At 42.3% G+C, this 17,531-nt stretch overlaps 1 protein-coding gene across 1 annotated transcript in view; it reads right to left on the bottom strand.

The window, feature by feature from the left end:
* Positions 1 to 17,531, bottom strand: part of SORCS3 (sortilin related VPS10 domain containing receptor 3) — a 267,197-nt gene that overhangs the window by 44,215 nt on the left and 205,451 nt on the right. The window contains exons 9-14 of the mRNA XM_058028863.1: positions 16,429 to 16,608; positions 14,500 to 14,646; positions 13,948 to 14,050; positions 11,787 to 11,863; positions 11,590 to 11,681; positions 8,454 to 8,561 (exon numbers count right to left, since the gene is read on the bottom strand). Of these exons, the coding sequence (XP_057884846.1) occupies positions 8,454 to 8,561; positions 11,590 to 11,681; positions 11,787 to 11,863; positions 13,948 to 14,050; positions 14,500 to 14,646; positions 16,429 to 16,608 (707 nt within the window). The remainder of the gene's footprint in view (positions 1 to 8,453; positions 8,562 to 11,589; positions 11,682 to 11,786; positions 11,864 to 13,947; positions 14,051 to 14,499; positions 14,647 to 16,428; positions 16,609 to 17,531) is intronic.

Below are 17,531 nucleotides of genomic sequence, written 5' to 3'. Positions count from 1 at the left end.
TGGGTCTGTGGTCTCAGCAGAGGCAGGGGCTGCTGCTTTGCCAAAAGCCACATAACACAACACATCCAGTCATTTCAACCTTTCATCCTATGAATCAGCAGATTTCCAACCAGAAATGTCCAATACAAATGTGGAAGTCATTCCTTAGAATGTGTAAGCTCCAAATGCATGTGACAGGTGAAGCACAGTGACAAGTTTTGCCTGGGTATCAGAGAAGAAGGCTCAGAAGATGAAGCTCTGGAGAGCTGCTTTCCAACACTCATTCAGTTCAGTGATCAAAAATCTGTCAGAGTGAACTCTGCAGCCAACCCAACCCTGAGCCTTCAAGCTTCCAGAAAAGTTGGTGTGCTGTGCCACCCTTTTCCTTGTGCAGGATCAGGGAGAGATTCAGCTGGAAAGGTGCTAAGGCAATGTAGTTTCTCAGTCCCCTGAGGGGTGGTGTGATCAGAGCACCAGAATATTTCATGTCTTCTTCTCACAAAAAGGTGAAAGACTCAGGAATGTCTGTATGCACAGCATCCTGCCCCTTCCTGCACCCTCCATCAGGCCTGGGTGCTTCATACAGCCCAGCCCAGCTGCAGGCAGGAGGACAGCACAGGGCCAAGATCCATCTGTCCTGACTTAGCAGCACAGGAGACACAGCACACAAGCCTCTAGATGAGAATATTTGGATTGTATTGCCATCAGGCAAAACTTGCCCTTTTATCTAGGGAAAAGAAATCATCTATCAGCCTGCTGCTCATTCTGGCTTCTTCTGCAAGGGTTTCTTTCTTTTATTCACTTCAGCAAATTCCAGTCTCAATGAACACACCTTTCTCTAGTCCTCCTCCCTGCCCATGCTCACGTCTCCATCCCCCTGTCTGTGCTTTATAGACATGACTGAGCATCTCCCTCCCCCAAAGAAATGGGAAGAGTCTGCACAGTGGGATTCCCACCTGGGACTCTGGGGACCTGCATTACTGCCAAGCTCTCCCAATGACAGCCTGCTGAGTGCCTGACCACAGGCATGTCCTTTATTCTCCCTCAACTTCCCTACTGGCAGAACACAGCTGATGATGTTGACTATTTTAGCATAATGTTTGATCTAGTGCCCATAAGTAGCACTTGACTCCAGTGACAGTAATGTTTGCCCCAGAAAGTCAGAGATGGACAATATGTGCCACAGAGCACGATGCCTTCTCCGTGTGTTATGGCTTCTGCCAGGAATATTCCAGGTACATGGTGCAAGTGCTGGGAACTGCTCTTGGGTCACAGTCATCCTTTTCCTAAAGCCAAATAAATCACACGGTGCTGTCTGAGAAAGATTACTCTAAGCAGATGTTCTCATCACCTGATTTGTCTTTCAGGTGCCACAGAAAGGCCTCAGCTCACTCTGCAAGTATTAACATCACAATCAATATTGTGCTTCTTGTGGACTGTTTAGGTGAATTCATGCAGAGATCCAAAGGCTAAAAAGCAGAATACTCCTCTGGCAGAGAGGCAGATGGGAGGAGGAGGTGACACTGATTAATCTTGGGGTCGTTAATAATGTTTTTAAGTCTTGCAAACAAAGATAATGATATGGGTAATCAACTCTCTTACTCCAGGGTATAAACTGATCATCTGCTGGGATAAAATGGGAATTCCTATAACACACATTTTCTTGTCCATTGTAAAGTCACTTGATGCTATTAGCAGATTGATCATTTTCTCACAAAGTCCAAGCTATTCATTACTTCCAGAAGGTTTTGAAATTAGATCAGATGATACAGGAATGCAGCTCACTATGGCAAATGCCAATATCCTCTCAATCATTTTGGTGTCCTTACTTAATAATTGTACTTGGAATTTTTGTTCTCAGATCAAGCGCCAAATTTTACTTTTTTTTTTCTGTGTGCAGTCATTATTTTAACAGATTCACTTTAATTTCATGGATTCTATTATGAAGAGTCCTTATATAGGTTTGTGCACTGCAGTCTGCACAGTCCCCTGAGTGAGGACAGAGAAACTGAACTCACAAGGACACATCAGAGCCTTGCAGGAAAATCCATAGCCAATAACAATGCCAGTTGCACCACAAACAAATATTGCACTGAACAGAAGAAGAAAAGGAAAACTGAAAAGTGAGATAAAACCACTGTAGGAACAAGTAACATGTAACGGTCTTTTCTAATATCTAATGGTACCCATGCGATTTGGATAAACCAGGCATTGAAATCTTCTCTCTGATCTTTAAAAAAGCCCACATTTCTGGTAGCCCTGAGAGAATGCCCAGGCTGGATGGACAGCCTTGGTTCCCAGAGGGTAAATAAGGACAAAATTCAGAATTGTTCAGCACGACAGCTCTCTGTCTCATTTTCTGCACTGGAAGCTGCAAGTTGGATTTAGCTTTCTGGAGAACTTGGTGAAATCTTTCTTCCAGATTCCCCTTGGCCAAATTTCTGTGTGGCTCAGCAGCAAAGTGGCAGAAGATCTATGTTATTTTTCAGGTAGTTTTTTCCTCTTTTCTCACAGAGTGAAGTGAAAAGAGGCCAGACTGATGTAAAGGAAAGTTTAAAGGTACCTGTGGGCCATGGGAATTGAGGAACACTGACTCTTTTCTTCATGCACGTCGTACAAGACCCTCAATTCCTTCGAGGAAAAACAGCCTCATGGTGTTTTGCCATCCACTCCCACTGTCTCTCATTTGCTGATGTTGCTGAGCAGAGGTGCTGGCTGTGGAGGGCAAAGCCTGGCACCAGGGGAGAGCACAAGCTCCTCTGACCTCATCCCAGCAAAGGCACTATTTCCTATCACTGGTTCCACCTGATTTTTCTCAGTACACCCCCTCAGAGGCGGCAGATCCATGGCTCACTGCCCCTAGGCAAAGGGGCAGAATGCTTCAAGGACACTGTGTCAGCTGGTAATTTTCTTTCCTGTATTAGCATTTAATGTAACAGCAAGACTTAACAAAAGGCAGCGGATGTTGCCTTGCTTGAAGAGAAAGATGATAATCACCTTATCAGAAAAAGACAGGAAAATTACTCCTGGCTCCCATGTAACTTTGAACTCAGTGGGAGCTTGGGCCTGGGAGCTGTTGTCCTTTTCTCATCCCCAGTTTGCTGAATCTCTGCTGATTGTGAATCAGAATCTGTCCACATTGCCTTCATACCTGTATCTGCTTTGCTGATGTCTCCCACAGTCAGTTCTTCAGAATAAGAGTAACTCATGAAACTCCTGGCCACAGGATAAGGTGACTGCTAAAAACCTTTTCAAAGTATTTAGAAGGAAAACTCTCAAAAATAGGAAAACTCATTAATATCTTAGAAATACAAAGAATGCCATGTTTGGCCAAGAAAATTCCTTATTTGTTAATCTTTATAAATGTGAGAAGTATATAAGATAATATTTTTAGTATAATTTAGTATAATACATACAGTTTTAGCATCCTGTACTTGCCACATTTGGAACATGGAACTGAAAGAGAGGGACTTCTGGTTTGACACAGTGTGGCCTGCGTTCTTAAATATTTTTTTTTCTCACCTCAAACCTCCCCTGGCACCCATCTCAACATTTCCAACATCTCTCAATTATTTATTCATTCTTCCTCACTCTTCTGCCACCCAGTGATGGATTGCCAGTAATTTTATGGGTCTCCTGGAAAGAAAGAATTATTCCCACTTCATCTCTGGTAAAGCTGCATGGCCACATAAACAAGAAGGTGCTGGAAAGGGCCAGGACTTGTACCCTATTCGTTTAGAACCAGGAACATTTCCTAACACACATAGCCAAGGGCAGCAGTCACAGCAGTGTTGACAGACCAACTTTCAGCTCACTGCAAATATTAATGCTCAATTATGCATACACACATATATAGAGATCATTAAGTTCACATGCATAGAACTACACAGAAATTTATATACACACGTGGGTGTGTCTACATAAATATTTATTTATCAGTACAGAGGAACTTAATGATCCCCATCTGGAAATGAGTGTCTGCACACATACACACATAATGAGTGTACTAAAATGATGCAGGGCTGTGAAGCAAAAAGGTTGTTCCTCTTAAAATAGGTTTGGAGAGATGCTTAGCACTAGAGATGAAGTGGCAGGGGTAACAATTATGAGTCAGAGCTGGAACAGCATAAAGCCCTTCTCTGGACCCATGACATCTTGTCTCTGATGTGAATAGTACAAACTAGTTTGGATACATCACAATGGACTAGAAGGGGAATACAGTGTGATTCCCCTGTTGGACAGCCTCAGACAAGTAACACGCTGTGCCTATGGCTTGTCAATCCAGAAAATTTAGTTCTGACCCATCCAAACATGACATCATTAAAAGATACACTCGTTAACAGTGAGGGGGACAGCACAGAACTTAGGAACCTGCAGATTTCAAAAAGACTAGTGCATTCTAGGCATTCACCTGAGAACATGTCTAAGCCACCACCCTTATGCATTTATTTTCCTAGAGGACCCTGTGTGTTCTGCAGCCTTTTCCTCACACCTGCACCCAGCACCACAATGTGCTTTGGCACAAAGCTCTGCACTAAAGGAGCTGAACTGACTCTTGTCAGATGAGAGAAGTGTCAAAGCAACAACAAAAGGAACTGCAGAAGATGATCACCCAGGACTGGAGGAAGGACAGTGGATTTACTTTGGTTAGGTAGCATTCAAGGCAGACCAGCTCACACAGTCTCATGATACTTCCCTGTGCATCACAAAACTACATTCTTAACTGAGTCCCCCCACCTTGTAAACAAATAATTAATTCTTGCAGCATTGTAGCCATAAAAAATCATTTTGGTTGGAACAGACCTCTGCAAGACATCCTACACCTCACTAAAGCAGCTCCCAATTCAGAGTACTCTTAGATATTCAGAATCTAATAAAGACCCTTCATAAAGCAAATAACTGATGTTACCATACTGACAAGTTTTTTAGGACTGTTTGGGACAAGCATACACAGCACAAAGCACAGAGGATTCAGAAAGCCTAGGATACTAATACAATAAAGACAGATATGGAAAAAGCTCACTTAATAGCTATGAAGTGGTACAAAATTGTGTGCTAAAAGGGTTGCTCCTTTCAGCAGTCCAGAGAGCCTCTCACAGCATGTGGCACAAAATGAAGGTTGGGAAAGTCATTCTACTGATATATTGATTTTAATAAAATAGTATTATGAAAATATTGTTAATAATGCAATATTTTAATAATAGTTGGAGTATAATGACTATGTATACACATTCCCCTCAGAATATTATTTTTTTAAAATGGGTGAACACAAAACACTTTGATGCTAATCTATGGAAGAAATTTTTTCTAACAGGAATCAGCTGAGACCACTAGATGTAGTATTCTGCATTTTCAGGGATGAGAGAAAAACTTTTAAAAGCCACTAACCTACCCAGTTTGGCAACACATGGATATGACCACAGCCTTTGTCTCTCTGCCTCAGTGCTGCTTGAAACCTAAGAGTTCCCACTGACCCCATTATCAGTGTGGGATGCAAATCCCAGACTGTTGTGCTCCTCTCATCAGATTCTTGTAATCATTAGGGTTTCTACCCACAAACATGAATTCCATGAATTCCCAGGCACCTCCAAACCACCATGTGTAATCTTTGTTCAGGGGTGGCAAGTAGCAATAGAAATACATTGATTTCTTCTCAGCCAAAGTTTACACAAGCTCAGCATCACCCTACACTGCCCTAATAAATGAGTTCACTAAAATTCTCATTGGGAGAAGCACCTAAGTGGTTTGTATAGAAATGGTTTGCATACAGCTTTATAAATAGCCTCTTTCCTCCTCAGTTCCTTTCGTGGATTGAAATTTCTCAAAACATTCATTGCAAGTGTCATGTGAAATTTCCTTGTATGGCTTTTACAGACTATTTAGAATGGTTTTTAAAACTGCTAATGATGACAGTAATAATAAAGATAATAACAATAACAGCAGTAATGGCAAAAATAATGGTAATATGCCCGCAAAAATTTCAAAAGAAAAAGTTCTCAACAAACCTAGTACACAATATTCAGGAAGATAACTCACTTCCTACATTCTCCACCAGAAGACTACAGAGATATAAATAACAATAACCTTAGATTTATAATGCATTTTTCATCTCAAAAGAAAACTGCATTGATTTATAAAGCAAATGGCTTAAATCCACAGCTAGTTCCAGCTGATTAGCTCCACTGATTTTAATGAAGGTGCTGATGTGCAGGTTTATGTGAGTTCAGATCTATCTCTCTGCACACGTGTGTGCGTGTGTCTGCATGTGTGTGCAGCAGGAAAGTGGCACACATTGCATGAAGAATTTCACAGAAAAACACCATAATAAGCAACACAGAAATTTGCACATTGTCATTGCATTTGCAGAAAAAATGCTCAGAGTGAAGAGACTTGCAGGTTCTAATCTTTAGCTAGGAACTGGCATATGTGTTTTCCCAACAGGATGCTCACAGCAGTCTCCTGAAAAGGCTCACAGCTATATCACACACTGTTCAGTTTTGCTCTTTGCAAAATCAGGACAATGTTTGCAGATAGCAAGGCAAGAGATGTACAGATATATTCTTCTACAAAACAAGGGCCTTGCTTTTTGAAAAATAAAAAAGAAGAAGAAAAACAAGTGAAAGCCAAGGCATTGTTTTGGAATAAAGGAAAAGCGAGCAATGCCACCAGAACTGGCACCACCTCTACTCTGATAAAATCTCAGTAGCTGTCTGTGACAGACAGAGAGGCTCCAGCACTGTTTGGGAATAAAGCAGAGGAGTGCTGCTGTGTAAAGCACAACCATAATTACTTAGCCTGTCCTTCCTAAGACAGTTCATCACAGGGGATATGGATGTGCTACACAGGAGTCAGCTACGCTTTCCTGAGCCCTCCAAGGCTACAGCACCAAACATTTCTTCTGCCATGGCATAGATGGCACAGAAGCCGTTCAAATGACCATTTGTTAGAAGAGTAAAATATGATTTTCCCCCAGCTCCTCTCTTGCAGCTGAGCTCAGCTTCAAGTATAGGCACGTGGTCACTTCTGCTTGTGTAAAGCTGATGTAGAGCTGGTTTTGAAAGGCATAACACAAATCACACAACACAGTTGGAATACATTCAAATCAGTAGTAGAAATGTTTAAGACACACAGCTTTTACCCTGTTCCAACTTCCTCAGAAACTGATGGCACTCAGTTTCTCACAACCTGTGACACCAGCAGTGAGCTCCACCCACACATTTATGCCATATAAGTATGCAGATGGACTGAAGCCTAGAAGAAAATAAACTTGACCTGAATCTCTTTTCTCTTGCAAGCAGTGAAAATGTGCAGGAACTTCAAGTGCAGATGAAAAAAAGCAGATTGACTGCAAGATGAAAGTTATAATCAATGTCCTACCCCTGAACTGGAGGTGTGCAACAGCGTGATCTGATGTGATTAACCAAAGGAACTTCTTCATGCCAGGGTAGGTCTGCTTCACAGGCATGCCTCAGTCTAAGGCACCTTAGCCACCTTGCTTTCTGATGTTTTTCAGAAAGCTGCTTCAGCCAGTTCAAAGACACACAGGTAAGGAGGCATTTCTGAAACCAATGCAGGCAGTGCATCTTGTCCTTGCTTTGTTCAGAGCCCCAGAGCACAGTGCTCTGATCTGCTCTGTGCAGGAGGTCAGATGACTACTTAAAAATGCCTTTGAACCTAAAAACTTTCCTTTCTTGGTTGTTAAACTCAAATCCTGGCCCGTTCTTGGGCCAACATCACTCCACTGGTTCCACCAGCCTTACCCAGTGCTTCAGCACCTCCTGGGAGGAGGAAGGTTCCAGCACCATCAGTGCCAGCCCAGGCTCTTCCTTCCATGGGATAGGTGAGGCATTCTACATCCCAGAACAGGAAGGTTATTCTGAGCTCAGCTCTGCATATGCACAATGAGAACACTTGAGCTAAAACTGGATGTACAATGGCCCACAATGCAAGCAACAAGGTTGGGGTATATTCATACCCACCAGCAATCTCAAAAGACAGTCAAGTCACACAACTGGAGCAAGCACAGAACTGGCACGAGGTACAGTCATACAGATCTCTGACTTCTGAAGAGCACTGCAGTCCCTGGGCCTCCAGATCCAAGGAACGCAATCTCGGCTGTAATTATGAGAAAGGACCTCTGGTTGTCACTAGATGCCACCTGACCAAGGCTACACCACTCTCCAGAGAAGGAGATCTGTCTACTGCTCGATGTGAACTCCCAGGCCTCAGCTTGGGACCATCCCTCCTTGCTATAGCTCTTACCACTGCATCATCTATTTGCCACATGATGCAAGAAAATGCCAGCCAGGCCTGTGGCCACCAGCAAAACCCACAAAACAGCACAATGCCTTCATGAAACACTGCATGTGCAGCTGCACAATGCTGCACTGCACATCATGAGGTTACCATGAACTTGGGGATCTCCATGCACCCCTTGTGCCATCACAATTTAAAACTGGAGCTGCTATACTTACGTCATTATCTGGGTCTCTATGCCAGGGTCTACAAGGGATCCATCCACAAAAAGTGGTGTTGATGTGAAACTGTATTTAGTCCAGGATCTTCCCTCATCGAAACTCACCCTGGGATAGAAGCAGACAACATTTATACACATAAAAAGACTTACTCTAGAGCAAATGCAGCAATTAAATGTTGGCTTGCCTTGGTCTGCAAGCTCCAGCAGCTGGATTTACAGACAAGCACCAATCTTTGCCATTTCCCAGCCCACTAAATTCATACTCCTGATGTACTTTGAAAGATCAAAGCTTTAGAAAGCATAAATACTGGCAAAAAGTGCATGTATATACTTTATGCAGCTGTACATCAGACCTCAAGGGATCAAGAGGCTATGCCAAGATCTGTTTCTGGGTCTGGAATAGCACCTGGCATGAAGCACTACTCAGAGCATAAGCAACCCTGGCCTGAATGCATGAAAATTGCTTTCACCGCCACAGGACATTTTGACCCATCCCTGTATCAAAGCCATATGTCATTAGCTACAATCTCTCCTAGCCCTATGAGTACTTAAAGGCAGATTTAGCTTATTTGTGGGAGTGGAGAGTGTTGAATGTGTGTGTGCACACAGGCACCTGAGCACCTGCATCTGTCTGGGAGGCTCTTGGTGGACACTGAATCCCCCCTGCTCCAAGCAGGTAGGACAATATCTGACACACCACCAAAGGACCAGGAGGCCACTGTAGTGTGTATTATAAATCATGGGTTACACCGACCTCAAATCTCTGGTGTGGAAAGCCAAGACTGGCAGTCACCATTCCCTAACTCTCTGCCCCTCATGTCACTCAGCAAGACACCTTCACCTGTCTCAGAACACACCTGTGCAAGAATAGGAGGTTAACTTTACACCTAAGACAGAACTCTGGGAGCACAACTGCACACAGAAGGATTATCTTCCCTAAATCTATTTATTTAAATGCATGTATCTTCCCATACACCTGTGCATTTGTATGCGTTCTGCTTGCATGCTTATCTCTCCAAATAGCATTTCAGCTTCTGGGGAACAGCATGCTTCATTAGCTTAGCTAAAGTTCTCTCAGCTTTTCAATTATCCGCCCCTCTCTTCTCCAGCATGAAACTTATTGTACAATGTCTCAGCCTGAGAACTAATGGATTTACATGTACCCTTTAATCTATTCCACTCCTGCCCATAAAACAGGTGCCTACTGAAGCAATATGAAGCAAATTCCAAAGCCCCTAAGGGTACAGTTTTGAAGGAAACCTGTAGGAACTTATTGATAACAAATCTAAATCACTCCTCATTTAATAGAGTGGGTGGGGCACTCAGAACTGCACACACCATTTCAGGAGACTTATTGTGAAAGGAGAGCATCTGAAATGAGCCTCTGCAAACAAAGGTGACCTGAGCTGTCAGCTCCTATGAAAAGTCAACCTGTGACCAAATCTTTCCCAATATGTAAGTACAGGCACTTGTAGTAACGTGCTTTTTATGCCTGAAGAGCCTTCAAAATTAAAGACACAATTAAAACAGTTGCACCTGGCTTGAATAATGAATGCAGTAACTAATGGTTAATACGTGACTTGCAGCTTTTTCCTTAAGGGGCTCACCTTTCACTCTTCCAGAGCTGAACCTGCTGCAGTCTGATGCACCCACTGCCAGTGACACCCACCCTTGGCTAACACAAACTGCTCCTTCCTTGACTCATCCTTGGTTTCATCTAAACACTGGGACATGGTCCTGATGTCCTCTTTTCTGAGAGCACTTCAATTATAGCCACGACAACTGAATTACCCATCAGAGGCTTCCAGTCACACCCCAACACATTCACAGCACAGACTGGAGTCTGCAGCTCACCCTTTGGAGTCTGCCCTGTTACTGCTCTCCTCTGTGTGTCCAGTTATGGAGTCAATACATCCCGTGGTTAACAGTCCACTATCACACTGTGAATAAAGCAGTCATTTCTTTGCTTCAGGTGGCAAAGAAATTGGCTCAAATGCAATATATTCAAACTTTTAAAGAAATCTATGTTGCATTCATCCCATAGTTATCTGTCAGGTCAGAAACATTAAGTCCAGAAGATTTTTATATTGAAAAAGTAGCTGTTAATGTCTTCAAAGTACATCTCCAGAACATGAGCTTGTAAATGGGTGAAGTCAACCCGTCTTGAGGTGTCCAGATTTGGAATTAATGCAATTTCACTGGAGATTTTGTACAATAATGACTCAGGTAGCCCTTAACACCTCATCACTGCTGCCAAACACCATTGCTTTCTACTTCTATTTGACTGAAGAGCACATTTCCTGTTCTGCATGCAAAGTAATAGACATGTGTTTAGCAACATCAAGCTGAGAGACAACCCAATATTGTATACAGGAACACATCTTGTTTCCGAAATCTATTTCTAACTGATTCACTTCTAAACAACATTAGAAGCTGGGTGGGTCAGTCCATTAGATATGCCCCTCTTTCAATCAAGCCCCAAGACCGAAGGTGGTACTAACACAGCCATTTTCTGTAAACAGTTTTAGTTATGAATTTCAGAATGTGTAACTGGTGCAGGAGTCAGAGGGGCAAGAGCTAAGAAGAGGATAATTTTGAGTGGTATCTTTAGTGCTTAGGCTGTTATAACCCATTTACAGCAAAACAGCGTCTTCAACTGAGAAATCATTTTGCCCTATTTCACCTCCAACTCTAATCAGTTGCCACCACAGTATCTCTGGAAACTGATAGTCAAATACTAGAGAGGTTAGCAACATATCTCTGTTGTCCTTATCTACACCTACTGCCCTCTCCTCTCCCTCCCTTTATCAGTCTTACCAGATTAATGTTAAATTCTGTAAACAAAATGTAGAAACGAGAGACACATCCTCTCAGAAATACCTGAAGCCCAAAGAATGACTTAGTATATGTGTGTCTGTAGGAAAGAAACCCCACCTGGAGGCTCATAGTACCTTACCAGTGCAAAGAGTAATCCCATACATGTATGTGATTATATATGGAGCGATTATATTTACAAAATGGTACAATAATCATAATGTTCATCAAAAAAACCCAAAATGGGGGTAAAAAATAGATGACTTCACCTGCTCATTTTGTAGACACTGGTACCCTCTCAAAGTAACAAGTTTCCTTACCACATGTGTCGGATGGGCACTGACGTGTGTTTCATGGCCACTAGTGCCCCTCCCCAGTCCAGAAACCAAACGTTGTACTCCTCCTCAAAGATCTGCAAACAAAGGAAGTACTGCATGAGTGCTCCGCTCCCCTGGGAAGTAAAGAGTCAGAAGAATAGCAAAAGGCTCCGTGCCTTCCTTTTCTGTGCAAAACATACCTGTCTCCAGGAATTGCCACCATCAGAAGAGATGAACACGCCAACCTCCGTGTAGGAAAGTTCAGAGCCAATATTGCCTGCAACACAAGTGTCAGACATTCTTCTGTGGATGAACACGCTAATGAAAATGTTAATTAAATTTCTGACATTTAATGCTGGAAAATTAGAAATTAAGATAGGTTGACACTCCCCTGTTACCATCACAGAATTCAACTAACCACATTATTGTGCCAATGCTATTTCAAAACAGTTCTGGCTCTGGGAGGCAGCACAACTCAAGAAGGGTGTTTTCATCAGTTTTCATATAGGGAGTATCATACTGTCCATCTACCTAATTTTCTTCCCTGACACAAGCAGGAGTCACCAATTGTTTTGAATGAGGCTTTAAGGAAAACCTGATGTGGGAAACCATACAGAAGGTCAGTCTGTAGGGACATCCAGGTTCAAGAGGATAAATCTACTGTTTCAGTTCAAAGATCTTCTTAGCCCAGTATCTTGAGTGGAAGCCCTCAAGAATTAGACACTGATTTAAAGGTAGCAGTGTAAGTTTTGTATCATCATATTTTAAACACCAAAATGGAAACTCCAAATTCTCAAATGTGGATTTAGAGATGGAGGAAAAGAAAGGGAATAAAAAGGCAGTAATTTGGTTGTTATCACTTCATTCTGTCTTTCTGTGCAAAGCTGTTCCATTATTTCCTTCATTCTCTTGAATACATTCAGCAACATGGTGAGATGCTCCTGCTGTTGAGAAACTGGCTAGTGGAAACAGATGTGTATATTCCCAACAGGTAAGGTTTTTTCATCTACAAAGCAGTAAGGCAGAAATTATATTCTGCCTTTTAAAGGTTAATTGTTAGACTGGGAAAGCATTCATCCCATGCACTGGCAGTTTGAAAAGAACCTAATTTACTAACAATTTAGATCAATGCCTAGAATCTCACAGTCCTGCTGCCTCTATTTGCTTCCTAAAAGGTTAAAAAAAAAAAAAAGCTTTTGTAATTACAGCATCATGAGTAGGGCCTTTTCCTAAGCATCCATCTAGCAAGTGCAACCTGCCAGGAGTGATGACTCCACTTGGCTATGCATGGGGATATCTGGAGGTTTGAACCAAATTATCTCACTTCATTTGGCCTGGATCAGTGAACTGGAAATCACATGGCATTTCCCTTGTTGAGATATAAATGTCATGAAGGGAACCCGTCTCAGGTTCTGCCTTAGTCTGGCAAACACACTGAAGCACAGAAGGACATGAGAATGAAAATGGTTGGAGGAGGTAGTGTAAATTCATGCAGACAATATGCTAACTGCCCACACTTGCAGGCCACTGCTATGCTGAACAGGACCAAGGAGATAAACAAAGCCTTAGTAAGAACAGTTAAGCTATTCAGACATATTTGTGTGTAGTTAAGAGGCTCCATTTGAAAAGACAGAACTGCCTCCATTGCTCAGAGGCCATTGAAAGCACCAGCCATTCAGGAAGCACTTTGTTAGCCAGCAGCTCCCACAGAGCTGAGGGTGGTTGGTAGCCCCATCCATCCTGTGGATTAATTACAGTGGCTCTGCCAGTGCCACCATGAAGTATTGTAGCAGGCTGTCATTTAAACAACACAACCTGCCAAAGCACTATTTTGCAGAACAGCCCACAACACCAATGGCCCATGCAGTGTTGATTAAATGCTGCTTGTCTTGCAGCAGTACAGAGTTAAAAGTAGGTGCCATGCACAAGACAAGCACCCAGGAAGCCCAGGCTTCACCTGACAGGCTTTGTGACAACTCTGTGCTTGCTACTTGAAAGGTGGGACTTACTGACACCCCCTAGGAGTGCAGCCCTTGGGTACCAATCTCCTTCATGGGCCCTGCAGCAAACAGGCAGACATGTCCAGTGGTTGTAACAACATGAGAGGATCTAGTAATGCCACTGGCTAATGGCACCCTGAAAGTGTGGGCTTAGATCTACATGGTTTATTGTACAGCAACAAATACCTGAAATCTTTTTTGAACTTGGGGCCATATGCCTTCTCCTAGCCCAAAGCAAATGGGAGTTAATGTGAATTAGCTCTTGCTGAAACAGAGCTGAAAGGTTTTACACCAATGGGAAATACCTTACATACTCTCAGGCTCTCAGGGAGGTATGGGTGAGCAGTACTGATGTGCTCACCTGTGGCCACCAGCAGCCCAGGAGCTGTCTCTTTGCTGGAAATGCTCCCTGAAGTGTACGGGTTCTCTGAGAGCTGCAGGCGCAAGTGCAGTGAGCAGAAGGGCTGTTGACAGAAAACAAACAAAAGGCAGAAGCTTCAATATTCATCCAATTAAATATCAGAGGAACCCTTGATGACTGCACACAGATGCTCTGATCCTTCTGAAAATGACCCCTTTGCTCTTAGCACACATAGGTCACATGTTCCTTTGATGGATAAGCAGGAACTCTGCACTACAAACAAGCATGTCTGCCCTTGTTTTAACAACAACCTGACTTAGAGCAGTTTTCCCCAGCAATTTTCTTATTCTGACTTGAATTCTATTAAATACATCAAGAAAGATGGTCAGAATTTACCCTTAAAACCTACGAATCTATAGATAAAAAACTCACTGAATTCATTTAACACACAGAAAGTGAAGAGAGAAAACATGGGGAGTTTTGTTAACCTAGTGACTACAATAAGCAGCTCTGAAGGAGTCAGTTGTGCCTTGGAAAAGATCTGCCACTCACCAGCTGGCAAAGTACAGGATCCCCTCTCAGATCAGTGTCTGGTGCCTGTAGCAAACGCCAGTCTCTGCCTTTGTTGTAGGTAATGAAAGTCTTGATCTGGTCATCCACCTTCCTGTTAGCTAGGAATATGCCTTTGATCCCTGCTACCTAGGAAAAAGGGAGAGAGATGAAAAAAAATACATCGGAAGAACAGGCCAAAAGCAATGTCCATCTGAGCACTCCCAGGAGGGGAAAGCCTCTGTAAAAGCAAGGAAGGCATCTCAGTCAAATCTTAGAACATCAAATGGCACTAAAGGAATATCTTGCAAAGCTGAAAGGCCTTGTGTGGTTTCTCTCTTTGGAAGAAAAAAGACAAGAATGGTCAAAGAGCAAATCTCTAGGAAACAGCCCACTTTTGGATTTCATTGAGTTCTTGCAGATAGGCTGATGATGGGCTTGAAGGTGCAACATGCACCAGGTCACACTTGAGCTCTGTGAGCTTGAGGATGGGGTCTGTCCCACTGCCTCCACAGACTGCCAAAACAGGGGAGAAAGAAGATCACATCAGAAAAAGTGTGGGATCTTTTTGTGCACCAGAAAAAAAAAAATCAGTACAAAAGATGGGAATCCTGAACATGCTGTGACACTGATGTTTTGCAAACTTGATTTCTTTGCTTTCCTTCCACATCCAAATTCTGACAAATCAAGCCAGTTGTTTCAAATGTTTTGATTTTTGTCAGCAGAATCCATTCCAGCAGAATATGGTCCTGTCAAAACATCCCCAAAAAGATTTCATGTTGAGTCTGGTCTCTGTTGCACAGCTGTGAAAGTGAGACAGGAAGAAGAAATTTTCTGCAAATCTGCAACTTCCTGGCAACTGTCAGGACGCAAATCCTTCTACTCTGAAGCCCTTGGAGTGATACTACTCTTTAAATGACTCTGTAAAAATTTATTAGCATTTAACAGTGAAAAGTCTATGATATACCAGTGGGGAGTATGCAGGTTTTCCCAGGAATGTGAGACAATACATGTTAATTTTAGCTGGTTCATCATAGCAAAGAAATATAATATTTCAAAGGCAGGAAAATATATTTTACCAGTAGAAGAAAAAAACATAAACCCTGTCCTTCACGCTAATCAATGCGTTATTTGTGAGTTTTCCCTCACTGACTTAAATCACCTGGATTTTTATAAACAAATTGATTATGTTGTTAAATGAGCATTATTTTGGCTGAAATAATAAAATGTATAGTCATAACCTCTGCATGCAGCTGCAAGAACTTTCTCTGTGTAACAGTAGTAATCAGCCTGCAACCATTTCTATTACTATTACTGATTAGTTGTTTGCTGCTGGCAAAGCACTGGGCCCTGCATCGCCACAGATCTTCCATCCAACGAATAATAACACACCAAAACCAGAATGCTCTGAAGAAACCAGGAACTGGAACTGCTCTGAATGCACTGCTGCTGGCCAAGGCTGACAGGCTTGGAAGAAGCATGAGGATGGAAGATAGTTTGGGGTAGAAGTTGTCCATCTGTCATCTCTGGGCAAGTGGCACCTACAAATTGTTGGTTATAGTTTACAAACTGTTCAGTGCTCATGAAGGTGCAGTCCAGACTCCCTGCCTGTGAGCAGGTGTCTCTAGATGCCCAAAGGGAAAAAAAGTTGTGTTTAGTCTTTCTATGGATATCCACATTAGGCTGATAATGGTTTTCCCTTTTGGAAATGACACATAGCTAACCAGTCATTGACTTGAACCCAACCAGTTGTTGCACCTGTAGCAGAATAACTGCGTCTATTCCCACACAAGTCTACTCAGCATCAAATCCAGGAAATGCCTCAGGGTGATCCTAAAACAAATGAAAATCCTGGGAGGTTGGTAAGAGATTTACACTTGCTTGAACCAGCAGGCCATTGCTGCTGCTTGCAGGGTGACCTTTACTGCATACCTCATAAAGGTCAATGACAATATTCCCCTCCAGTCCTCGGCTGCTTTTCACATTTTCCAAGGCCAGGGTGAAGTAGACCCCTCGGGTGTCCGAGATGTACAGGTTGTAGGTATCATTCTGGTTCCACTCCTGAACAGCTGCAAAAACCTGATTCTCATCTGTGCTGATAATGTGCATGTCCTGTTAAAAGAAGACAAAAGGCCTGTTACTGAGGATCTCTGTATTTCTCTGCCCTTCGGGACATGTAGTAATTACCATGAATTATGAAAGAATGGAGATGGAGCATGAATTATAGGTATGTTTAACAACTTTCTGTTAGAGCAAGCCAATAAATTACCAGCATTGTGACTTTTCTGCATTTCATTTTTTAAATAATCACCAGCTGGGTGAAGGGTTTTTGCTTTCTTCATTTTTGGTACCTTCAAGGAATTTCATCCAGTTTCATTTTTTATTTATAAATTGGTAAGTCAGTTTTATTACTCATGGAAGATTCACAGCCTTGGAGCCTGGAGTCTTCATAGTCACTAAGCATCATATGGCACCAGGCTAAAAGCAGTGATAATTTTCATTCTCATGCTGAAATAATGGGCTTGTGCTTCCAACTGGCAAGGGATGGTATAAAAAAACCTTGGAGTTCACATTTATTTGAAGGTGAGGTATAGGTATCAGTTTGAGCTATTGCTGATAGTGATTTTTAATAACATATTTTCCTATTGAGAGTTTATCTGAGATAATTATCCCGCAATATAGGGACTATCAAATAATCCACCCACTAACCTTTGTTGGATTTCTGCTGCTGACCAAGATAAAAAAAGTCTAACAAGGCTTTCCCCATTTAGTTTTTATATCAAAGAGATTTGATCATGTATTTTCTTGGTATTATTTTAAAACAGGTTCATGGAAATTACTTTCAGGGTGGTGATGAGTATTGGAGCACTTCATCCTTGCTACCATTGTTGAACAAACTGACACAGGTTCAGCTAGAAGCAAAATGACTATGGTTATATGAGACTCCATTTATCTATTTGTACCTATTTAAATTTTCTCTAGAGGCCAAAAGGCCTTGATTAATTCCTTGCACTCTTTCTGCATCAAGAAATCAT

Source organism: Melospiza georgiana, chromosome 8 (assembly GCF_028018845.1).
Source record: "Melospiza georgiana isolate bMelGeo1 chromosome 8, bMelGeo1.pri, whole genome shotgun sequence".
Taxonomy (NCBI): domain Eukaryota; kingdom Metazoa; phylum Chordata; class Aves; order Passeriformes; family Passerellidae; genus Melospiza; species Melospiza georgiana.
This window is presented reverse-complemented; position numbering and strand designations above follow the sequence as displayed.